This window comes from Perca flavescens, chromosome 15, assembly GCF_004354835.1.
Source record: "Perca flavescens isolate YP-PL-M2 chromosome 15, PFLA_1.0, whole genome shotgun sequence".
Taxonomy (NCBI): Eukaryota; Metazoa; Chordata; class Actinopteri; order Perciformes; family Percidae; genus Perca; species Perca flavescens.
In genome coordinates, this window is record NC_041345.1 from 3,419,345 (window position 1) to 3,444,876 (window position 25,532).

Genomic DNA, 25,532 nt, shown 5'->3' on the forward strand with positions numbered 1-25,532 from the left:
CCACTTTCCATGCAACCATAAATTGGATGACACATACCTGAATGCCAAGTCACAGAGTCTACCCCCCCCACCCCCTAATGTGATTGAGACTTTGCAGAAAAAAGGGAACGTATCCCTCCAAATCCGTCTGAGTCACAAGCTGTCTGTTACGCAGAAGTGGAATCCGACTCGGTAATAACAATCAGTCATCCACGTTCTGCCTCTGCTCTTTTTAACGCATTTTCTGCCCGGAAAGACGCGCAACAGAAAGAATAAACAAACTGATTTTTGATGCATTTTCTTTGGTCCGATTCGGACCCTTGACGTTTATTGCCCTTTCTGTCTTAGCTCGGAGTTTACACGCGACTTGTTAAGCATATGGTTTGCTCATCTGAATTCTTTGGTGCGGCGCGGGCGAGCGAAGAGAGCTATCTCAGTGGGATTCCCTACAATTCTCCATTCGCATTCCCACCTCTTCCTCTCTGAGTCACTCCTGTTCTTTCCAATTGTAAGCCCTCCCACCCCCCGACAAAGTCCAAAGCAGATTTCACTCCCACCCTCACTAACTAACTAAGCTTCCTCCGCGCTCACTAATTCTTTTTCTGTCCGATGTCACTCTCTGTAGTGTGTTTCTCTTCAGTTAATCAGCTGCTGTTGCAAATCTGATGTTGCTGTTCACCAAACACAAGGTCCAGCACTATTCTTTTATTATTTTTTTTGATTGAATAGCTGCAAATTGTCCCCCTTTTTCCTTTCCCTTGAAAGATGACTGGCAGTTGAATGGACACAGATGCTTCTTGAGAATAAAACGAGAATTATTTTGAAGATTCGACAAAGGCCTTTGGGGTGTCCCACTGGCCCGCTGTGTGGCTTTGAGTGAAAGGCTTAAGTCTCTCCTTTTTATTGGGAGAACTCGCCTTTTCAATGCAGCTTGGTCCGACTGTAGTCTACAGATGGGGGTCTTTGGATGTCGGATAATTGAAAAACAACCCCCCCTCTCCCTCCCACCACCCCCAAAACCCCACAGCTGGGCACAGATGGGGCTGTGGAGGCACAGGACCTGATGATCAAGACTGTTTTTAATGTGGTCTGCGCTGGCTCTCGGTGCATTCATGTGGTCTGAGTCAGAGTTTTTTCACTGAGTGGCTGTATGGAAGTGATTTGGGTTCATCTGGGTGTTCAGACAGGATACACGGTAAATACACCGTGATTAGCTGCATGTGGCGAGCCGTTGGCTCCGCTGGCCCATCATGGACATGCGTTTTGAGCAAACATTTCCACATTCTGCATTTCGAACGAGACGTGAAAGAAAAAACAAATGCAATGGCGGCAAAAATACCAGGGAAAAAAAAGAAGTGTGGGAGGGGTGGAGGAATCCAAGTGGGAACGTAACGAGCAATTACAGCACATCATTTTGTAAACATTTTCCTTCCCCCCGCCGAGCGCCTCCCCATAATTTATAAATTGTTCCATCAATTAATTGAGCGGCCGGGGTTGGCTTTTCCTGTTGGTTCAGCTGCTCTTCAACGAGGACAAAGCTTTCTGCGGTCGCTCTACCCTCGGCCGCCGCCAGCAACGGCCCCGAGGACACCAGATGTGAGAGAGGGAGAGAGAGGGAGAGAGAGGGAGAGAGAGGGAGAGAGACTTCTCAGAGAGGAAGTGCTCCCCAGACCCAGAACACTTGTCCAAACGTCACCCCTGACAGGTGGGGAGCAGAACAGTCAACAGTAACCCCCTTCTTATTTTTTTTTAAGGTTTCACCCTGTAATAATAAAGTAAAGAATGACTATTAGTCAGCAGGACATTTTAAAGGCATCTCGTGTGTCGCTCGTATCACTCTGGGTGTCTCACTGTGTTATAACGGCGTGCCGTGGGTTTGATTAGTGGGCGGGGGGGGCGTGCGGTTTGGGGAGATTTGGCTCTTCCTGCTAAGCAGAGCATCAACACTTCAGAACGGCTGCTTTGTAACATTCACAACAGATAATATTTTCCTGTATCCACGCATCCTGTTTGATTTGGAGCCTGAAGGAACCGAGAAAAATGACCCAACATGCTCTCTTGTTTATACTTGACTGTCCTACAGCAGTGATTCCCAAGCAGGGATACATGCAAAGATTGTAGCTCAAATAATTAGGAAAAAAATAGAAATACAGTACATTCAAATTGAGTCAGTAAAGGTAGCTGAAAATAATCAAATACATAGATAAAAGTGTTGATAAGTGGTTAACGAATAAAGGGTTGAAACGTCCATCTTCTGCCACTCGCTGACCTAAACTCTAGATCAACTGTTACATTTTCGGCAAATATTTTGCTAACCGTTAACCGCTTTCGGATTTGAATGTGTCTGAGGCAGGACCCACGATCTGCAGCGCTATTCTCGAGCCACATCGGCCCAAACTCATCCTCCTGGCTTATTTAATACTCGCACAGCACTTCTCTCATGGTGGATCGTTCCTGAATGTGTCCTCTTTTATTTCCATTTTTGTGATCCATGTAGTCAGTACACTGGAAGCCATGTTAAAAAGGGCAAATCCGGCACAAAATGAGCCTATATGGGTTAATAACCCGTGTACCGAGTCGACCGTTCTCTGGGATATGTTTTCATGCTAATCGAATGTGACCAGTTTTATCGCAAACCGCTAATTAGCTTACAACGCTAGTCATCGGGGCACGGCTAAAGTAAAAAGAAATTGCTATTTCTACACCACTAACAAGGCTCAAAATATCACCACACTTCCACGGTAGCATAATAAGGGTCCCTACATGCAAACCCAAGCATTGAGAACTTTGTAAGTGGACAGACTGTTTTGTTTAGAAAGACAGTACTATTCATGTATACACGCGGGCGCCATTTTGGGAAAACGGTCACAACCAGTCGAACGACTGACCCCGTGCAACCAGTAACACAGCTGAAGCACAGTGTTCGTCATTCGACTCGTCGTGACTGCTTTCCCAAGTTGGCGCCCACCTGTATACATGAAAGGTACTGTCTTTCTAGACTTCACCCTGCCCAGACGGCTAGCGTTGTAAGCTAATTAGCGGTTTGTGATCAAACTGGTCCCATTCGATTAGCATGAAAACATGTCCCAGAGAACGTGTTATTAACTCCTAGGTTCATTTCGCGCCGGCTTTGCCCTTTAATTACAGTTTCTAAAGAATTTTAACTAGTATGGTCCATTCAGCCAGGGTGGGTCACATGACTTCACATCTCAGTTCACAATCAATACACTGTGGCTCATTTAGGACTGAAACTAGCGGTTATTTTCATAATTGATTAATTAATTGAAAAGAAAAATTTCAATGATGAAAGATCTCAATCACTTTCTAAAAGCTGAAGATGACAAATGTCTTGTTTTTCCCTAAAAACTCCAAAGATATTCAGTTCACTGTCACAGACGAGTGAAGAAACTTTATTCACAGTTAAGAAGCTGGAATTTTTCCCAATAAAAATTGACTCAAACTTATTAATCGACTATCCAAATAGTTGACAATTTCATAGTTGACAACTAATTGATTCATTGCTTAATCTTTGCAGCTCTAGCCACATTTCCCAGCTTGCACTGGCCTCCAGTAGGACTGTCGGAGAGGGAAAGAGTGCAGAGAGTGAGAGTGTCTCTTTGGCCTCGGAGAATGCTAATCCTCCTGGGTGGTTTGGGAAAGACCTCCTTCAAAGGCCTGCTCTGTTAACCTGGCGGTGGTGGATTAGCAGTGGGTGCGAGGGAGGGGAGCTCCAGTGAGAACTAAACCGATTCTTGTCCGCAGGCTCTTCTCCTATCATTCCTGCCTGGCTGTTCTCCACGCAGTCCCTTGCACTGCCCTAGCCTATTTCTCGCCTATTTCCCCAAACTAGTGCTCCCTTTGAAGTTAGAAACTTCACCTGAGGGTGTTTTTTTTTTATCTTTATCAGAGGCTGCATGCATATCCAATGTCGGGCCAGAACCCTGTTTGACTTAAGATGCCCTTAGTCTTCTGCAGACAGTCTCTATACTGAAATGGAATATACTCGTAATCAGACATTTGTCAGTATTAGGGCTGCCCTCGACTAAAGAAATTCTTAGTCGACTAACACTTATACGATTTAGTCGACTAATCGATTAGTTGATTTAATTGACAGAGCTGTGCGCTTTGAGAGGTGGTTAAGACTAGAAAAGCACAATATAAATGTAGTAATGGTAATTAACCATCTGTAAAACTGAGTTTCTCCACAATTAATCCTGCAAAAGCACCACTTTAAATCTTGTGTTTACCATAAATGTGCTCATGAGTACCTTGGAAATAAGTAATTAAGCATGAATAAGCATAAAAAATGACTAATCGACTAAAGAAATCTTAGTCGACTAAGACCAAAACGACCGATTAGTCGACTAATCGACTAAGAGGTGGCAGCCCTAGTCAGTATGGCTTTTTTTTTTTTTTGTTTAGCTGAGCCTCGTGGTATTGCAGCGTTTCTCCTATATTCATTCTGTTGAATAATGAGCGCCACTGCGAATGTCGCACAATATTGCCCTCGTGTTTTACCGAGTGAGGGCCCGGGGACGTCTGCCGCAGCCGAGCCTGTCTATTGTGATGCGAGTGGAAAATAAAAGGCTGGAAATACAACAGCGACGCGAAGTGCGGCGGGGGCCGGCCACGAGTGTTGACGCACGCCTAGCCGACGCCCCTATCAGAAAGTAATAGGGGCGACTGTTTTGACACCAGTGTTTTGTTGTGTAAACGGCGCGTTTTTGGCCTTTTTTTACACTCGCTCTGGAAGGTTACGGTGGAGCAGGCTGCGAAGAAATGCCTCCCCTGTCACGTTCCACTTTAGATCTGCGATTACAGCTTTTGGCGTTAAGCATGTTCACTTGTTTGCAGGGATGTCTGTGATTATTACCGTTTCTCAGCAGCGTGCCCAGGTGAGATCACTCAGCAAGTTTGCGCAAGTCCCATTAGCTCTGATAAATACCACCACATGACGGCGGCCGTTTGATTTCCCCTGGAAACGGAGGTGGAGGCAGGGTGGTCAGAGCAGTCCTGCCCAGCTGTCTGATGGAGCGGGGTAACCTGAGAGTAATTCGACAGCGTGCTGGCTCTGCTTTAAACCTGGATGGACACGGGTTGATACGATTAACTCTGACTAACCTTAAGCAGATGGGGGTCTCTCAAGTATCCAGTGGTACTGGCTGGAGGAAGGGGAGGAGGAGGAGAGGGAGGGGTTGGCACAAAAGCCGCAAGACGCCAACAGCTGACTGCAGGCGTCTGTCCGTGCCTCGGCCTGACGTTTGAGCCCCTTCAGTCCTCTGAGGAGACCGGATCAGAAGAGAGATGTTTATATTCACACCGGATCACATTTCAAATGGCACCTCTGCCAAAGTTGGTCAAATACACCACAGGATTCCTGCGTAGTAAAAAAATAATAAAAAAAAGTCTGACTGCACATGTACAGAGAAGCAAAATATATGTCCATTTACTCCCTGAAGCTCTCGCCCTAAAAGAATCCTAAATATGTACGGAGGCCCATGGTAAGTCCCTACCCCTTGTCTCTGATGTGTAACTGTCTGTCACGGTTTGATTTCCACAGTATTCAATATGAAACTAACCTTCAAATCCAAAAGTGGGCGTGCCAAATGCCTGATGATTCAGCTCTCAGACAGATGCTACAGAAGCTGTAGACAGTCATGTTGGGAATGTTCAGAGATGTAGCCCAATATTTACTCTCACAGAGCTTATTATTAAAGGCGCTGCACTTGATGTGCTAATTTACTTTCCAGAGCTTAAGGCTACAAGAGGGTTCTAGTGATGATGAATTTGTATGTGTTGTGTTTCTTCCAGCTTGGTTTCCCACGACTGGATTGTTTGGGTTTCTGATAAATTACATGTGAGGAAACTAAATTCCGGCTTGTGATGGTCACATGTAGCATTCTCCACACTTAAAAACCTGTTTTTAGTCACTCTGAAAGCTTGTGTTTAAGGTCCATATTTTTGAAAGGTTTTTCATGTTTGTATAACTTCCAGCCGGTTTCTAACATTAACTTATCCCCATGTTAAAAATAACCTCAGCAGAAGTCCTAAAATACAGCTTCATTTGACAGCCCGAGCTCTGGGAGATGATTTCATCGAAGCTTAGCTAAATTTGGGTCAGACACCATGACGCGTGTCGGTAGACGCGTGTCATCTAATTTAAACATGACTCGCAGCACATAGGAAAAGCTGTTAATGGTACGCACCTGCACCCCGCTGCATTTGGTCACGTCTTTTGATCAAGAGAGCACCGTTATATCTCAGTCAAACATCGGGGCTAGATCATGTTGACCATTACCAAAGATCTCCTAGACCTCCTGTCTCCTAAAGGGGCGTGGCCCCATTCGAAAGTGTAGTGAACGTGGTGTGGATGGATGAAAAGTTATATTTGTATAATTTATTAATATTTTCTTTTGCTAACGTTAGATATTTACACACCTAAGAAAGCGATGTTTAGCATCACGGAGATTAGTTTTGTTAGGGCGTTCACGAACGTTAGCTTCTCTGTGTTGGCAGATCTCGCGAGAGTTCGGTCCTGAGACAGAAACAGGTCTCAAACAAAGTTCATTTTCCCCTTGATGTGACCGTCTGAAAAATGCCATTTTAGTGTAAGACTGTTCTGGAGATATGTGGCTTGTGAAGACTGGGTCCAATATTTACTTTGATGACTATGGGCTGAAAGAATCGGTCATAATCCGTGTTCATGATCACTTCTCCCGTTGGACTCAGGACCTGCCACTAGTCTCCTAAAGAGGCGAGGCCGTGGTGGAGCCCATGTGACACAGATACAGGAAGTAGTAAGAGTTGGGGCGTCTCGGTTCTAAACCATCTTTGCCATTACAACAGATGGACGCGACAAGTCTCTAAAGAAGGAATTTGGGATAAAATGAGTACATACATCATTCTGTGCTCAGTCCAGAACTACATTTGCTTTAATGTCCTCAACACATTTCTGAATTACTTATCAAGGAGAGCTGAAACGATTAAAAATAATCTGCAACTGTTTTTGGATATCGTTTTTCAAGCAAACCTAGTGCAAAAGATGCCAAACATTCTCTGATTCCAGCTCAAATGGGGTAATTTTGTCCTTATCATTGGAGATTGGACTTTTGGGGGAACTTAACAAGACATTTGAAGACGTCTCCTTAGGGTCTGCTGCTGTGATGGGCATTTTTCACAATTTTTTTAATGGTTAATGGAATAAATGATATATTTCATTATATAATTATAATGAAAATATGTGTTGCAGCCCTTTTCTCATGGTAGTAGATGTCTGTGCAGCGCTTTCGTCTATGATTACGACCCTATTACTGTCCTGATTCCTAAAAGGCTGAGGGTCATCTCAGTCCAACACATTCATTGGCAATGTACACGGTATAAAAGTAAAAATATGACGAATGACCCACAGATGAAGTTGTGAAATCATTCTTGCGTTAAACAGGTTGGTACTATCCAACCTCTCCACGGAAGCTCAGTCCAGGCCTCTCCTCTACTCTCCTCCATTACATCAGAGGGAGCAAAGGAGCCAAGAAGCTAGGCGAGCCGAGCAGCCACTGAAAACAACTCGGGTCCCGGCCAACAGTAGTGCAAGCTTGCAGAAGCCTAAGCTGCGCCGCGCTTTGATTCGCTCACTGTTTTGACTTCTCACTTAGCTGCAGCGGCGAAGGTACTGTGGAAGACTCCTCGCCTGGATGACTCTCTGTTTGAAACGTTGTATGACACAGAGTGGAAAGAGAGGGTGATGTACTATGCAGGGGTAACAGGAATGCCACTAAAAATTGCCATTGTGGCATGGTTTCCTACTTTTTGGAGCCCAAAATAGTTGGGTTGGACTCCTCTATTATGCAATTACAGTGGACTGTATCACGGAGGGAAAAGGTGACGTGAGATGGATGAAATGTTCTCACACTAAGAATGTTGCCAGCCTTTTTCCTTTCATGTGTGAGTGTGTGGTAACTTTCCCCATGCAGTCAAACTGATGTTTACAAAGAAAGATAAGCTTATCACTTTACCTTAGGTTACATTGCATTTTCAAGCAGCGTTTCGAGACAAAAACGTTCTCCATAGCAGCCACACAAGAGTTTTATCTCTGTCCATATTATTGCATCCGACAACACGCATCACATGACCATTCACACACATTAGGCATGCGTGTGCTGGAGTAAACAGGAAGCAGATTTCTGGCGCTACTCATGGATGTAGAAGGTGAAAATACACAAAATACTATTGGAGAAAGAACAACAATGGAGAAAAGTATGAGCAGGGATTTATCAGCTTGCACCGACGACTAGAGATGGTCTGATACCATTCTTTGCTTCCCGATACAGATTCCGATACCTGAACTTGCGCATCAGCCGATACGGAGTACCGATCCGATACCAGTGTGTCATATATTTTAACTGTATACTACTATCCCTGTATGGATGTGATATGATTTCTATCTTTGTTGTCGGTCTGGCTCAGGTTAAACTCTTTGTGAAACATGAACAAACACAAACAATGAACGCCACAGAACTTTATTTTTTCATCCAGATTGACCGTCAGTTATAATGGAAAAATAAGATAAATAAACTACTTTAACGTAGATTTGCTTTAGGGCTTTATTACGTGGTATCGGATCGGTGCATAAACTCCAGTACTTCCCGATACCGATACCAGCGTTTTAGGCCGTATCGGAGCCGATACCGATATCGGTATCGGAACATCTCTACCGACGAGGAGGTGGAACGGTTACTGAAAGATATGTAAACTTGACTAACCGATAAGACTGACTTGAGTCTTCGTTTCCAAATGTCTCCGTTTCTGCCCGTCCAGACTACAAAGCAACCCTGGAGTTTTCAAACTAAAACTGGGGCAGCAGTGTTTTCAAATGTCTCCGTTTTAGGGGCTTCTAATGTGGGGCAGAGTAGTGTGGATGCGAGGCGCAAACGTAGCAAATGATATTTGTTTTTAAACCAAAACCTAGTAGTGTATGTAGCCTTAGATTTTGGATTTGTTACAAGTGTGCATCTTTGTATGTGCACCTTTTTGTCTCGGTTTAAAGTTTGCTTTGGTAGCAAAGCATTTTTGGTTCAACAACAGTGTTCCCCACAGTGTCAGTCCACTGTGGTGCTGACCTTTCATTTGGTCAGACCTGTAACTTACATTCTGTTTTTTCAGGCTTGAAAGTCTAGTATGTTTAGGGCTGCAAGTACCAATTGTTTTCATGGTCTTGATTAATAGTTTTATTTATAAAATGTACAAATTGCAAAATTGAAACTGTGCCATTTTCCTAGAGCCTTCAAATGTCAAGATTTGTTCAACCATCAGTCCAAAACCAAACATTCAGTTTATGATCATACTCCGACATAGGAAACAACAAATATTGAAATTGAAGAAGCTGGTACCAGATATTTTTTTTTCTTAAATGACACAAAAAATAGTTGCCTATTCTTTTTTCTCAATTAATCGCCTAATCGTTGCAGCAGTAATCATGTTTGCATCAGATCATACTCGATCACGACCCGGCTGTCTATCTAATCAGTGTTTGTCCTCAGTTTATTAGTCATTGACGCTGTAGTCCTCCTTCACTTGGCAGCATTAAAGGACAAATCCGGCGCAAAATGAACCTAGGAACTAATAACACATGATTTACCGAGTTGACCATTCTCTGGGATTTGTTTTCATGCTAATCGAATGTGACCAGTTTTAGCGCAAACCGCTAATTAGCTTATACCGCTAGTCGTCGGGGCACGGGGAAAGTAAAACCACCGTTCACGTACTCTATACATGCAGGCGCCATCTTGAGAAAGCAGTCACAACCAGTCGAACGACGAACACCGTGCTTGAGCTATGTTACTGGTTGCACAGCGTTCGTCTTTCGACTGGTCGTGACTGTTTTCCCAAGCTGGCGCCTGCTTGTATACGTGAACGCTACTGTCTTTCTTGCTATCTTTTTAATAAACTGTCTGTCCACTTACAACGTTCTCAATGCTACGGTTTACATGTAGGGACCCTCATTATGCTACCGTGGATGTGTGGTGCTATTTTGAGCCTTGTTAATGGTGTAGAAATAGCAATTTCTTTTTACTTTCCTCATGCCCCGATGACTAGCTTTATAAGCTAATTAGCGGTTTGGGCTAAAACTGGTCACATTCGATTAGCATGAAACATATCCCAGAGGTAATCATGTGTTACTAACCCCTATAGGCTCATTTTGCGCCGGATTTGACCTTTTTAAATGTCGATTGTTAGAAAACTCCGTTTGTTACAGCTGCCACATGGCACCCAAAAATTAAGTTATTTATCTTGGCTGGTAGCCCAAATATTAACAATGCCTGATAACGACGGGCTTTGATGCTGCTTCATTCTCTAACCGCAGCACATCATTTATAAATGGCACCACCTCGCAGATCTCCACTTCCTCTGAGCCTCTCGATGTGTTTCACCAGATCGCTCATCACTTTTAGCGGCAGGTGCTGAGTGTGATGTATAATGTATATGGCTTCTCTTAGTCATGGCCTTCTATCCTTCTATGAAGAGAAGCTATAGGGGGGAAATGTCTTTTCTTTCCTCTCAGTCCGCTGTGTTGGTGTGCTTCTGGTCACAGTGATTTGGTGCAACAGATGTCCCCAGAGTGTGTAACAGGAGTCCTGGGAATCAAAAACTTTCTGTGTTTGCGTTGCGGTATTAAATGCACATCACAGGGATTATGAGTTTCTTAATACGTTTCACTGCTGCTTTCCTCTCCACTCCTCCATTGTTGACTGGTTTGTTCTTCCTCTCACTCTGTGAGAAGGAGCATGTCTTTGAATGCCTCCTATAATTTTAAATTACCTTTGGAAAGAGGGGATGGAGATATTTTTCCCCTCTTGAAGTGTTCCTTTCCGTTTTCCTCTTAGTATAAAAATGATGCACAAGAAGATTTTGTTACTCTTTTTTTCCTTTCTAATGTTATAAATCTTGGAAAACGCAGGTCTGTTTAGCGGTATTAGAAGATTTTCCTGGCAGTTTGTAGTTCCATGATCACTCTGCCACCAATGACTCTAATATCTGTATTATGTGACCAGAAGGAGTCTTATCAGATTTACATATTACATGCGTGGATTTGCTCAGATATAAAAACCTGCCAAAGCTGTGATATTACCCAGTGTCTACAAGTCAATTTGCCTTAACCGCATTTCCACAGTTAGCCTGCACCCCGTGAAGAGTTGGACTGAGTTCCTGAAATTCTACCCTGCTTACTCACTCCATTCTGCCCGACTGCAGTTAAGGGCCAAAGTTAAGTGGTGTGGCTGGGTCTTTAAAAAGTAACCCATTTTTGTCATGAATAGGGAAGCGCTGAATGTGAATGGGTGGTGTGTTTGCCTCTCTGGCAAAGGCACTGGACTGACCCATAAAGCCTTTTTTTAGAGGTTGCCTGGTATCAGCTTTTGAGAGATAATTAAGGTTTTTGTTGCACTACTACTTGCTTATATCATCTCAGAATATAGGAGATTTCAAATCAATGGGAACTTCTTAGTCTAAATGATAATTTTTAGTCCCTGCTCACTCACTTGCCGCAAGTATCGCGTTAGAAAAGTTGGATGGAAACGGCAAAACTCGCTAAAACCTCGTCAATTGCGCAAAAACGTTTTCATGCTTTCTTGAGGTGGTTTTTGCCTTTGACCAAAAAAAAAAGAGTTGATGCGCTAAATATCACCACACTTCCACGGTAGCATACTGAGGGTCCCTAAATGGTAACCGAAGCATAAAGAACATTGTAAGTGTACAGACAGTTTATTAAAAAGATAGTTTAGAAAGACAGTAGCTCCCAAGACGGCGGCCGTCTGTATACGATAACGAGGCTTTCTTTCTAATCTATCTTTTTAATATACTGTCTGTACACTTTACAACATTTTCAATGCTTCAGTTAACATTTAGGGACCCTCATTATGCTATCGTTGAAGTGTGGTGATATTTTGAGCCTTTTTAGTGGTGTAAAAATAGTGATTTGTTTTTACTTTCCCTGTGTCCCGAATACTAGCGTTGTAAGCTAATCAGCGGTCCACGTTAGCTTGTTTCAAGCTACATACACATTGGATTAGCATGAAAATGTGTCTCAGAGAACGACAGAGTGGGTACACATCTGTTATTAACCACTAGGTTCGTTTTGCGCCGGAATTGTTCTTTAACATTTCATTTTAAAATTTGCTTGACAATTGAATAAAAGCAGGGATTGGTCAAACACAAACCCCGCGGCAACTAGAGTTTTTGTGCTGCACTACGGATGTTCGGATAATCTGTCGTTGGTCTAATCTTCATGGTTCTTCAGATGCGGTTGGAATATACAAACAGGAATTTCGCAAAAGGGACTCGAGGGTTTTGTTCATCAGACTCGATAGTTGATAGTTTTTATTTTTTTGTTTCGATGAGTTGTTTCAGTTCAAAATTAATTTGGAAACCGTGGCGGATTTCCTTTCCTGTGTCAGACTGAATGCCTGCTTGTCTGTGAGGTTGCCATGCATGGGAGCTCCGGCGCCCTGCTAATATCAGCCCCCCTCCCTCCGCTGCAGGCCCAGAGCCTATAAGAGGCAGCGTTCAAGACCAGACATAATAACCCAGCATGCTGTCATAAGAGATTGATTACGAGATGGCTCAAAGATTAGCAGGAGACAGTTAAAGAACAGGTTCACCGGCACAACCATCAGCACTTGTCAGTCACGATCTCCTTTTTTTCAAGTCCCACAGAGGTTAGGGAGGAGTGGAGCGGGGGAAAGGAAGCCTTTTTGTTTATAAAAGAACAATTGCTGCGCATGAGAGTGCACGGTCCTGGGCCTGGAGTCAAAACAGGGCAGACAGGCAGAGGAAAGGTTGGGTCCTGGAAGAGTTGGGGGGGGGGGGAGTAACTGTTCCCTCAAGATGTGTCAGACTGTCTGGCGGGCTGGGTCAGTGCACTGGACTGGAGGAACCAGGTGGACAGGAAGAGAGATTCAGAACGGGGTCAGTCTGAGCTAGTGAGCCTAAAGAGATTTGTTTAGGTTCACACGCAGTTATGATTTAACGCAACTCTTCCCCCGCCTTCCTATTGGGCTGTGTTTCCCAGACAGCTTTGACTCGGGATGGTAATGGTGGAATATTGGGCGCTTGTCTCTGTTCCCACAGCCCCATTTCCTCCACCTCATAGGCTCCAGTGTAATGGTTAACCGCAGAGCTACTCCAGGCACTGTGAACCCTCTTTTCCCCCACTGTGCTCTTTGCTTTTCCCATGCCTTGTTGCGTTAGTGTGTGTGAACGTGACTCTTAAAGCACCCGTACCACAGACTGGATATAAAGATGGACGGCGCATCTCCACTTTCCTCCCACTGTACAAAAGCGAAGCGTAAATATTGCGGATATGGAAATACATCTTGTAATTTTGGAGCCAAAGTCCGCGCAGCAGTAATCGGGTGGTGAAGCCGCGGTATCGAAGTCCCGCCCATTAGGGCTGTCCTCGACTAAAGAAATTCTTAGTCGACTAACACTTATAGGATTTTGTCGACTAATCGATTAGTTGATTTAATTGACAGAGCTGTGCGCTTTGAGAGGTGGTTAAGACTAGAAAAGCACAATATAAATGTAGTTAATTAACCATCTGTAAAACTGAGTTTCTCCACAATTAATCCTGCAAAAGCACCACTTTAAATCTTGTGTTCACCATAAATGTGCTCCTGAGTTTCTTGGAAATAAGTAATTAAGCATGAATAAGCATAAAAAATGACTAATTGACTAAAGAAATCTTAGTCGACTAAGGCCAAAACGACCGATTAGTCGACTAATCGACTAAGAGGTGGCAGCCCTACCACCCATACACCCACCCGACCAATGGCGAGTCAGTCACAGCTGTCAATCATGACATTTCACCCCCTTTTTATAGCATTAAATATCTAATAAAAACCAAACTTATTATAAAAAAAAAAATTAACCCTTGAACAAACATCAGCGTGATCAGAACTACCAGAAATGACAGAAACTATCTCAAAAATGTTATTTGACGTGTAGTTTTATTTCTTAATTTGGACCACGTCCCATCCGCTAACATGTAGGGGGCGGGACTTATGACATACAGTACAGGCCAAAAGTTTGGACACACCTTCTCATTCAATGTGTTCTTTATTTTCATGACTATTTACATTGTAGATTCTCACTGAAGGCATCAAAACTATAAATAAACACATATGAAATTATGTATTTAACAAAAAAGTGTGAAATAACTGAAAACATGTCTTATATTTTAGATTCTTCTAAGTAGTCACCCTTTGCTTTTTTTGATAACTCTGCAAACCCTTGGTGTTCTCTCAATGAGCTTCATGAGGTAGTCACCTGAAATGGTTTTCACTTCACAGGTGTGCTTTGTCAGGGTTCATTAGTGGAATTATTTCCCTTAATAAAAAAGCAAAGGGTGGCTACTTTGAAGAAAAAATATAGTCTAACATATAAGACATGTTCTCAGTTATTTCACACTTTTTTGTTAAGTACATAATTCCATATGTGTTCATTCATAGTTGTGATGCCTTCAGTGAGAATCTACAATGTAAATAGACATGAAAATAAAAGGAAACTCATTGAATGAGAAGGTGTGTCCAAACCTTTGGCCTGTACTGTATACTGCAGCCAGCCCCCCAGGGAGGCGATCCAGATGCCTTGGCTTCACTTGTCTATGCGTCGAACCCTGGGCTATATATGTCACTTCACATCAGACGAAAGTAGACTCCCAGTTCCATCTCGTCTCGGCCAGCGATTGCTGCCATAGCGACGGCCCCTGCTCTCCCTCCCCTAGACGGCACGTGACCGCGCCCTCCCCAGGTGTTTGGCTTGCGTCTGGTGGACTTCATTGATTCGCCTGCACAGTAGGGCTCTTTGTGTGGCAGTCTGTGAGAAACTGGGCCCGTCCTCCCCCCACAGGTGGAACTTTAACTTCACCCCAAAGGTCTCTGCAGTCTCTGCCTGCACAGAGCTGCCGCTAGGGCTGGGAAAAAAATCGCTTTGATTTAAAAATATTTTCAAAAAATCGATTTTTTTAACAACCATCTTTGTTACACACTGCTGCACAGTGACTTTTCACTTAGAGAAAGGGTTTGCCTTTGCAATTTTGTTTATGTTGATGCACTTTAATTAAATACAATAAATATATATTTTTAAAATATATTTACAATTGGCAGTTATTTTGTTTTAAATGGAAGTGGGGGAAAATCGAATCGTAAATCGATTTTTTTTTTTCTAAAAAAATCGCAGATTTCACACAAAATCGCAGATTTTTTTAGGGAAACAAATCGCCAAGCTCTAGCTGCCGCTGCCACTCAAGAGGAATCGATCTCTAATAAAAGTCAGGCCCGGCAGAGTAAGGCGCTAAGCAAATCCCAGCTGATAATCAGTTGTGTGTGTGTGCGGTGTTTGTTTAAGCTTTCCCCCGCTGTCCTCGGGGGAAACGGCCCTGTTTGGGCAGAAATGTGGAAAGCCATTATGTGACTAATAAGGTGCAGTGAGCCGAGCTGCCACCGAGAGCATGCACACGACACCCCTGCTCCTTATTGTGTGAGCCACTGCAGATTACATTTCCACTTAGTCACTGACACATTTGTCAAGTGTTTTGGCGGTTTTCATGTGTTTTAGCCTCTTTTTTTGTGTGTGGGTGAGCCTGTCTGCCTGCCATCCTCAAATACCTTACCCTTCTTCTGTGGTCTGATTTAAACTAACAATACTCAGTAAGAGAGAAGTGGGCCTTCGGCCTAAAAGGTTTTGGTCATTTATCAGATGGAGGGAATATGTGCGATATGTGATCCCTGTTACCACTCAAACGTGTTGTGTGGAAGAGCCAATGAGAGAAAGATGAACTTTCATTGTAGCTGCATTGTGGAATAGTTAAACTTATTACTTCAGATACCTGTGCGTTTGTTATCAAGAGTCCATTCAGGTCTAAAAGATGTCTGTAAGTGGAAGAGGCCTCTAATGCGGCTTTCTTTGTTTATTGTCTATTTTTTAAATGTCCATCCCGGTCTCAGCGCTGCAGTCCCCGGCTGTGTGAGGCAGTGCGACCGGAATGAGAAACACAGGCGACACAGAGAAACCCTTCTCTCAGCTTTGCCTCGATACTCGCCGTCGCTATGACAACGGAGGATTTTTTTAGATGGGCCGAGATGCGGGGGTTTATGGGATGCTTTTCCGGAGTGTGCGTCTGTGTGTTCTTGTGACACAGAAGGAGAAAGTTTGCAGCCAACCAGGAGTGCAATCATACAGTCATCTCCCCGTTATTAGACCTCCCTTAACCAAACCTATAACTTCTACTTTAGGCATAAAATGTATTCTAGTTAAAGCAACATTGCGTAGCATTGCTATTTTGGTCTGGCTTTGAGATTCGGGAGAAGCCAGTGATCAGTCCGACTGGCTTTTCTGCCGACTGTCGGCCGTCGGGTTGGTGTGTCAGAGCCTTTTGGTTGGTGATGCTAAAACTGCTTTTATATTCCCCACACATGGTCCACTGTGGTGTTTATTCTTTCTTTTATTCTTTCTATATTTTATATATATATTTTTATGTTCTGAGTCTTCTGTGCAGCACTTTGGAAACTTTGTGTTTGTAAAATGTGCTATAGAAATAAAGTGGATTGGATTGGATTGGATAAAAGCACAACTGTCCAAATTTCATCAGATTTAGTTGCCTTAGCAGCCCATTTCTGGGTTTGTGATGCATATTGCCACATTTTTGTGCCATGTTAATGAAGTGGGAAACCATTTGGAAAATGAGCTAAAGTGGTTTAATATTGAGGACGGGATTATATCACCATCATCACCACCCAACTTTAATGGAATAATGATGAATTTTGTCACTCGCATTTCTTTTAGAAAGGTCCTGCAGTCCTGATTCAAGCTCTGAACGTGTCCCGTCTAACCCCTCACCTCATATTAACTCTGGCAACCCGCTCCGTTATTTGGTTGCCACTCCCTGAGAACAGCGTTGTGTACGGTGTAGCCATGGAACACAAATGATGTGATTCTAGCTGGCGTCTGAAATGAGCTTTTACCGTTTGTAGTTTTCCCAACATTTCTTGGGGCCGTGTGTGTGCGTCCGTCCTTTTTGTGGGGCTGACTGTGTGTGTGTGTGTGTGTGTGTGTGTGTGTGTGTGTGTGTGTGTGTGTGTGTGTGTGTGTGTGTGTGTGTGTGTGTGTGTGTGTGTGTGTGTGCTGACGTATGTGTCTCTCGTCCATTTTAAAGTACGGGGAGAGAGAGCGCATGTAATTATGTTTTGTCGGTGAGCGAGCATGAGAAAGGCGTTCCAGGGTGACCAATAAAACAACAGATTTACGACGCTGCCCTGTAGGTGCGAGCTCGCCCACTTCCTTTTCTTGGGGAAGGCTTCTGTCATCACGACCCCGATTCCCATAACGACATAAATGCTGGGGCATTTCTGTGCTGCTGGTGGGTAAAGAGGCCCCGCCATTTCTACTAATGTCATTATATAAAGCTTTTGCTTTGGGAAAGGAAAAGTAATGCCCCTTTTTTATGTATGTTGGGTCATTTCAACAGCCTTGCAACATTACACTGGAGTCTGTAGGCCATGATAAACTCATTGATGAGCTTAAAATAAAGTATTTTGGTGCCACTGAATTAGATTGTTTTTAGAAGCTTCTTCTTCCATTGTTTCCCTCTTAACACTTACCACTCTCCTGCCTGCTTGCCCTACATTAAGATCCCCCTCGCTACTCCTCTTTCGGTTTGTTTATTTCATTTATGCTCAAAAGTGGATTTGTAAATTTAGAGCATCGCAGTTCGAATTAAAACAACATCATTAGAGAGATTTCTACACGCTGGAGGTGTGATAGAAATTCAGATTTATGCACACAAAGGGCAACGAGTATTGTCTAGAGAGAAGGGAGCAGAAACCCGGAGAGAAGCTCCATCAGACATCAATGAGGCCAAGCTTTCCTCAGAGGGGTGACATGGAGGCTCCTACCAAGGGTCCCAAAAACCCAGCCCGCCCTTCATGTCAGAGATCTGAGAATGCTTTGAGTCCTCAACATCAATCCCAGAAAGACAGACTTTGCTGATCGTCTCAGGAAAGCCTTTAGTTTAGCTTTTTTTTGGGTCCCTTTTCTGGATGTGTGGACTGTCAGGTTCACACTTGCTTCTGTAAGTGGAAGCACAAGAGTAAAAAGAGACGAATCACAGCTGAAAGCCACTACTGAGTAAATAGTGAAATTAGAAGACCAGCTTTAAAGCAAAAGTAGGCTATTATCCTTCATACACGGAGGTCCTTCTCCATCAACTACATGAAATCAAGGAGAGGGTTAACTCTTCCTGCTCCAGATCTCCCACTGTGGTCAGAAAGTACAGGAGGAGACACTTCTTCTCTCACTCTAACTCTAGAGTCGCTACTCGCTCCGTAGCTAATCACCGTCACTCTCTCACCCGCTCTACCACACAATCCCTATGCACCCACACACATGCAGGCCCTGCTATTTTTTTTAAAGGGATCGATGCACACACCAACGCGCAAGTATGAACATCAGGCCACTTACGTACGTTACAATTGCTATGTATATCAGAGGTTGCACACCTCTGGAGCAGCTAGGGGTTAAGTGTCTTGCTCAGGGACACATTGGTTGATGTATTGCAGTGGGAATCGAACCCGGGTCTCCCGCACCAAAGGCAGGTGTCATATCCACTGCGCCATCACCACCAGGCGGTGTGAGAGTCTCGTACAGAAAACCGGAAACGTCACTGCCTCTATCGCTGCCACCAGACAGACAGAGACACACACACACACACACACACACACACACACACACACACACACACGAAACACAAGCACTGAACTGCCCAGGAGTTTGTGTAACAAATGTCTGTTTCCTGCAATAACAAACCACAGTCGCTCCGTCTCTTCTCTCTTTCTCCGTGAAATGAAGCTGCCTTCAAGTGCGGTCGGAAGTGTCGACATCTATCAACGCTCTGACGGAATACCACAATTGTGAAATATAAAGTCTGCCTGTTGAACACAACAGGCCGTTTCAGTGACACCCCCCTGCCGCACAATCTTGCCCAAAATTGCTCTTTGTTGCATAATGCTGTCTCAGGAGGCACGCACTGCTGTAGTAAGAGACCTTTTGCTCTGGGAAGTTGTGTGAGTATATAAAAGAACACACGTTTGCCTCTACGTATCTGTCCTTTAGAAGGTTAAGCCAGCCGAGGTGATAGAGTAGAGCTTAGCCAACCTGATTTTTGATCTCGGTTTGCCTACAAATTACATAAAATCACAGTTTTTAATAAATTGAATAAAGCTCAGCTGTTGTTGCCGGTGTGTAATGAGAGCTGTATCGTGATGGTCTGATTCCACTGCGTCCCGATTGCTGTCCTTTGCTGCTCTCCTTCTTGCTCGGCAGCCTCAGACTCCTAATTGGCTTCCCTGCCACCATTGTCTCCCTGCGTGCACCATTCCAGCGGTTTTCAGCTGTAATCCGGCCCCGTGTATGTTTTCATAAGGAGCCTATATGGGTATAATTGTAGCGTTGCCTTCCTGCTGTGTGGCTAGCTGGAGACTGCTTATGTACTCACAGGAGGGTCCGCAGGTTTTGCTCAGCTTAGTTTGCTTTTAAGGGATATTTTTTGGATATTTTGAAATGGGGTTGTATGACATGCTTATCCATAGTCCGTGTATTAGCCACAGTAGATGACTCCGCACGCCCCCAGTTTGGAGAAACAGACCAGAGTACCCAGACGAAAGCAAAGCAATCTACGGGGATGGGGGCAGCAGCAAAAATGTATTTTAGACACCTTAAAAAACGTTTAATCTGTTAAGTGTATGCTATATGTATAATATTTCCACCGCTTTATCTTGCAGTCAGACAGCCCCTTCCTTTGGCATTACATTTTCTCAACCGTAGAATTTCCGTATTCCTACGCAGAACCGCAACCGTTACTCGACAGTACTGTAGAGTATAACGCTGCAGATCAGCTGTTTGGCTTTGACTCTCAGCAGCTTATGGAAGAGACAACAAATGCAAGCAAATAAAAATGAGTGATTATGACAGCAACGACGAGATGTTGTTCACTGTGGAGACAGGAGGAAACCTTTATGAGCCAATAGAGTATACAGAAGAAGAACTTTGCAGAGAGAGACTGAAAGAGAAAGAGGGGGAACTTCTGTGGAAAGGAAAGGTCTGTCTGACAGCAAGGTAAAGCAGTGTAAATATTCTTAATATAGCATCAACTTAGAAATATAGATTTCTTTTTTTTAGGTGTCTAAAATATCTAAAATAGCTGCTGCTCCCGTCCACAGCAGCACATTGCTTAGCTCCCGTGTCGGTTCTCCTGGCTGCTTCTCCAAACTGGGGGCGTGCCGACTATATCTACTGTAGCCAACACACTGACTATATAAAAGTCAAACTATCCCTTGAAGCTGAGCTGGCCATTGTGTGGGCCATTTCAAGTCTTGCCTCTCTGCAGTTGGTCTCATTTTCTCTTTATTGTCACTTCTTAGTTCCTGTCTGGACTTTAAAGTGCTCATATAATGCTCATTTTCAGGTTCATAACTGTATTTAGGCCTTACCTTGCCTTAGAGTCGTATTTCCCAGTGGTTCACTGTTCTTTCTCTTCACTTCCCGTGGATTTATTGCATTGTAACTTCTAGACTAGGGAACGTAGTGCTCAATGTTTCCCCCCTGAAAAACCCCATCAAATAACTGTCGAGCTTAATGTTTCCCATAATAATGTACGTGTTGTCTGTGGCGTGTGGGCAGAAGCGTTGCGGAAACCCCAAAAGACAGCAGTCACTCGCTACCTTAATGCGTTGTTTCTCACCTCAGTGTGCGCACACATTCATACTTATTCCTCTGTGCCTCTTAATATTAATTACGGTAGATCAGTGGATCAGTGTTCAGGAAGATACATGCCAGATGTTTTAGAAATGAGGTGGGTTTCACTGGAACGTAACACATTCCCGGGGATGTTAGCTGGAAGGAAATTCTCCCTCAACTGTCGAGCATGTTCTCGTGTGTGTGCGTGTTCTGTGTCTTGTGCATCTGTAAACACCATGCATATGTAGATGTTGGTGTTCCACACTGGTGAAGCTGGTGATTTGCAAATTTAATTTAGTCGACAAGGCCCCCAGAAGGTTTGTCCTGCTCCCACCTCTGTTTCCTGGTGGGCAAAATAGTTTCAACTCGGTCCTAAAAGTGATTCAGGGTGATATTTGACATTGTGTGTGTGTGTGTGTGTGTGTGTGTCTGAGTATGTGTGTGTGTGTCTGAGTATGTGTGTGTGTGTCTGAGTATGTGAGGCATGGAGAGGGGCGGCGGTGGTGCTGAATTGGAAGTGGCTGCAGATTGAATGGCTTTAGCTTGCAGTCTGCCACTATGGGTGTGTCTTTGTCTATTTGTGTTAGCAGAGTAACGTCTGAGCACTCTCACCTGCACACGACGGGAGCGGGCAAGCCAGACATCGAGAACAGACCCTAACAACCAGCTGTCGGGCTGCAACTACAGATTGTTTTTACTCATCAGTCAATCTGCACATTTATTTTCTTGATTTAATCCATGACGTGTTTGGTCTGAATGTGAAAAATGCCTCTAGTTTGAAAGAGAGTCACTTTACTCTCACAAGACAAAGGAAAGCAGCAAAGCAGTCACGTAAAAAAAAGAACATTTCAGTGATTATTCGATTATCAAAATAGTCGCTACTTATCAGAGAGAGAGAGAGAGAGAGAGAGAGAGAGAGAGAGAGAGAGAGAGAGAGAGAGAGAGAGAGAGAGAGAGAGAGAGAGAGAGAGAGAGAGAGAGAGAGAGAGAGAGAGAGAGAGAGAGAGAGAGAGAGAGAGAGAGAATATCAGGCCTTTTCCATCCTGACCCGAATACAGTTGAAAACTGAGATCTATATTATGAAATGGTTTTACCGGTCCGGCCCACTTGAAATCAAATTGGGCTGTACTAAACACCTGGTCTACTCCTATAATTTATTTATTTATCATCATTTTTTTGTGAAGTTAAAAGCAGATTTTTTGCAATCTCCTTTTTTATTGAACATTTGACATAAACAACATAAAGCCTAGAAAAGCTGAAGAGACTACAAGACACAAACGGATGAATCAAGAGATGAATTCTATATCTTAAATATAATCTTATCCCAGTCAAATTACTTATAGTCTCATCTCTATTCAAACCAGTGAATCAGCCACATATATCCAGACCAATTAGTGTTCCCAAACCGTGTTCCCATGTGCCTGACTCAAAGGCTGTAACTGTAATTCCAGACTCCCAGGTGGTGGCTGAAGCCTCCTCATCCATCCACGCATACACAGGAGGAGAGTGTAAGCGTCTCTGCCTCGTCGCCTCGGCAACCGCCTCCATGGCTCTCACAGTAGAGCAACAGGGTCCCATCAGCAGGCTGCTTTGGGAAGGAGACAGAGACAAAACATCCCCTCCTCTAGCTCAGAGGCTGAATTTGGTAACGCGTGACATGAATAAGCGTTTGTTACTGTAACGCTTTAAACCCATAGTGAAGGAGTTGCTTCCTCTGCTGTTGCGGATGAGATGTTTTAATACCCAAATCAATTAAATTGTATTTATAGTGTCAAATTATAACAGAGGTTATCTTGGAACACTTTACAGATGGAGTATGTTCAAGCTGCACTGTATAGTTCACCCCAAGAACAAGCATTTGGTGCGACAGCGGGAAAGAAAGAAGTCCTTTTCTACCCATTGTGTGTTGTTTAAATGCTGTCTAATTGTGTAAGAGATGGTTTAATTTGCACCGAGGTTGACTGCAGCGCAGTTGTTCTCATTTGAATCCTGAAATAGACACACATACAAAATAAAATCCTGATTCACTGCTTGTGATTTTAATGTTTACATTAAATTAACCCCTCAACTCTTCCTTTTCCTTTTTCCCTCCCCCCCAGTCCTCTGCGCCAAAAACCTGGTGAAGAAGGACTTCTTCCGTAAGTATCTGCCAATCACAGCCGTATATGATGAACCTGCACTGTATGTGGGTATATAATGTCTTCACTGCAAAGACCTTTTGAGATTGAGAAACGTGGGCCGATGAACCTCACTCTAGGATTTAGCCTTTTCAACGGATGTGGATGGTTAACAACAGAAGTCCTCGTCCGTGTTGTTCACATGGTGCCCCGATCACTTTAAACATCAACACACCGACCAAGGGAAGTCATTCCTGACCTACTGTGACTCTGATCAAGTTTTTGTAAAATGTCGCCAAGATACAGTGAATGTACTTTATTTCCATTTTGGACAGAATTTCTGCAAACACTTGGCACAAATAACACCCAGTAAATGTTCTTTCCACTCAGACTTAGGCTAATGCCTCGTGTGTGGGTGTCTTTAGTGTTGCGAGTGTTTGGGTGTGTTTGGGTCAGGCTGTCATGGTGAATGAGCATGTAAAGGTCTTCTGCACACTCAGGTGGTTTCTGTGGTGCCCATTCCTGCCATTCCAACGCTCAGGAGCTGAGCAAAGTGTGTGTGTGTGTGTGTGTGTGTGTGTGTGTGTGTGTGTGTGTGTGTGTGTGTGTGTGTGTGTGTGTGTGTGTGTGTGTGTGTGTGTGTGTGTGTGTGTGTGTGTGTGTGTGTGTGTGTGCAATCCATTATGTGCGTGTCTATTATGTTGACATGTCTGAATGATTCTCTTTCTAATAATATAAAACAAAGACACAATACTGCTGCAGCTCATACCGTATGTTACCACAAGCAAACATTTCGAATGTTTCCTGATAAGTTAAATAATCACTCACCAAACTTAGAACTGGTTGGTTTTTTGTGTGTGACTAATCATTAATCTGCTAATAGATTCAGCAACAATCATGTGGTGTATTTTCACACCAAACCAGCTTATTGTATTAAAGGATAATAACTTTGGTATTATTTTTTTCTCAACCTGGACCCTATTTTCTCATGTTTTTGTGTCTAAGTGACTGATGGGAACGACGGTTATTTTAAGTTGGTCCAGTATTAAGCAATACCGCGTCAGTCGGCAGCAGTGAAGAGCTGCAACGTAACGTTAATTGGCATTGCGCATCTTCAGTTTCGGTCCACTCAAAATATTTTGCCGCTGACAGGCTCAGATTATTATTCTAAGTGTCTGACAACATTATGGAAAGGATCCCTACAGAGATGGACCTTATGGTCAAAGATTATTTTTGTTTGTGGCCAGGTTAGCCCAGTTGGTAGAACGGGCGCACATATTCAGAGGTTTATGCCTCGACGCTGAACATCCAGGGTTAGAGTCCGACTTGAGACGATTTCCTGCATGTCTTCCCTCCTCTCTCTACCCCTTTCATAGTTTTCCTATCCATTTAAAGGCGGAAATGGCCAAAAAATAATAATAATACAAAAAAGAGAGATTATTTTTGTTTAATATGAAACCGCCCCGAAATGGCCATTGCCTAACCCACTAGACTTCCTTAATTCACCCATTCACACGTGAAAATGTGCTGGCTCTATACATGCTAAAAGTATTTACATGGACTGTTTTTGGTTAAACCAAAAGGATCTTACTCTTTAAAGTGCTCATATTATGCTTTTTGGCTTTTCCCCTTTCCTTTATTGTGTTCTATATATTTTTTTTGTGCACGTTATAGGTTTACAAAGTGAAAAAGCCCAAAGTCCCCCCCCAAAGGGACTTACCATCTCCAACAGAAAACACTGTTCACCAACTGCTCCAAACAGCTCTATTGTAGTCCAGCCTTTACTTCAGAGACCAACGTGGTCACTTTGGAACAGACATTATAATGCTCGCCTAGCTGCTAGCATGGTACACCCTCATACTCTGCTTCTGACTGGCTAGTAGTCCTTACCTAGGTACTGTCAGGGCACGCCCTCATACTCTGCTTCTGACTGGCTAGTAGTCCTTACCTAGGTACTGTCAGGGCACGCCCTCATACTCTGCTTCTGACTGGCTAGTAGTCCTTACCTAGGTACTGTCACGGCACGCCCTCATACTCTGCTTCTGACTGGCTAGTAGTCCTTACCTAGCTACTGAGCATGTGCGACCCCCGACAAAGATGGAACAGAAGTGAAATGTCTCACTCTGTAGCTAAAACGGAGAGCTCAACACACAGGGTGAAAAGAGGAGCTGCAGCAATGTGCGGTACAATAAAAATATGGTATTTTTTGAAAATGAAACCATGTAAACCTATTCTGTTACAACCTCTAAATACAATTATGAACCTGAAAATGTGCATAATATGAGCACTTTAACAAAAAGGTGTGTCTTAGAATAATAATCTGAGCTGTCGGCGGCAAAAACAGAACTTTTAGTGGACGGAAACTGACGCATTTGCCCTATAGTATAGTATTACATTGCAGCCCGATTTCCCGCTGCTGGTTACAGCTCAATACTGGACCCATTTCAAAGAGTTTTTGTTCACATTAGTCAGTTGGACACCAACGCACGGGGAAATGGGGTTGAAAAATACCTAAATTACCACTTAAGGGCAACAAATTCAATACATCTTTAGTTATCCACAGCTGTACTTTTGTCTCCAAAGGATCTCATATTTGAATCAAAATACAAGAAGAAGGAAAAAAAAAAAAAAGGAAGTAAACAATGATTATTG

At 43.5% G+C, this 25,532-nt stretch overlaps 1 protein-coding gene across 2 annotated transcripts in view; it reads left to right on the forward strand.

Annotated features, from left to right (window-relative positions):
* The window catches only part of smurf2 (SMAD specific E3 ubiquitin protein ligase 2), a 72,982-nt gene that overhangs the window by 4,665 nt on the left and 42,785 nt on the right, over positions 1-25,532 (forward strand). For both annotated transcript variants that reach the window (XM_028599360.1, XM_028599362.1), the window contains exon 2: positions 22,863-22,901. In XM_028599360.1, coding sequence (XP_028455161.1) covers positions 22,863-22,901 — 39 coding nt within the window. The remainder of the gene's footprint in view (positions 1-22,862; positions 22,902-25,532) is intronic.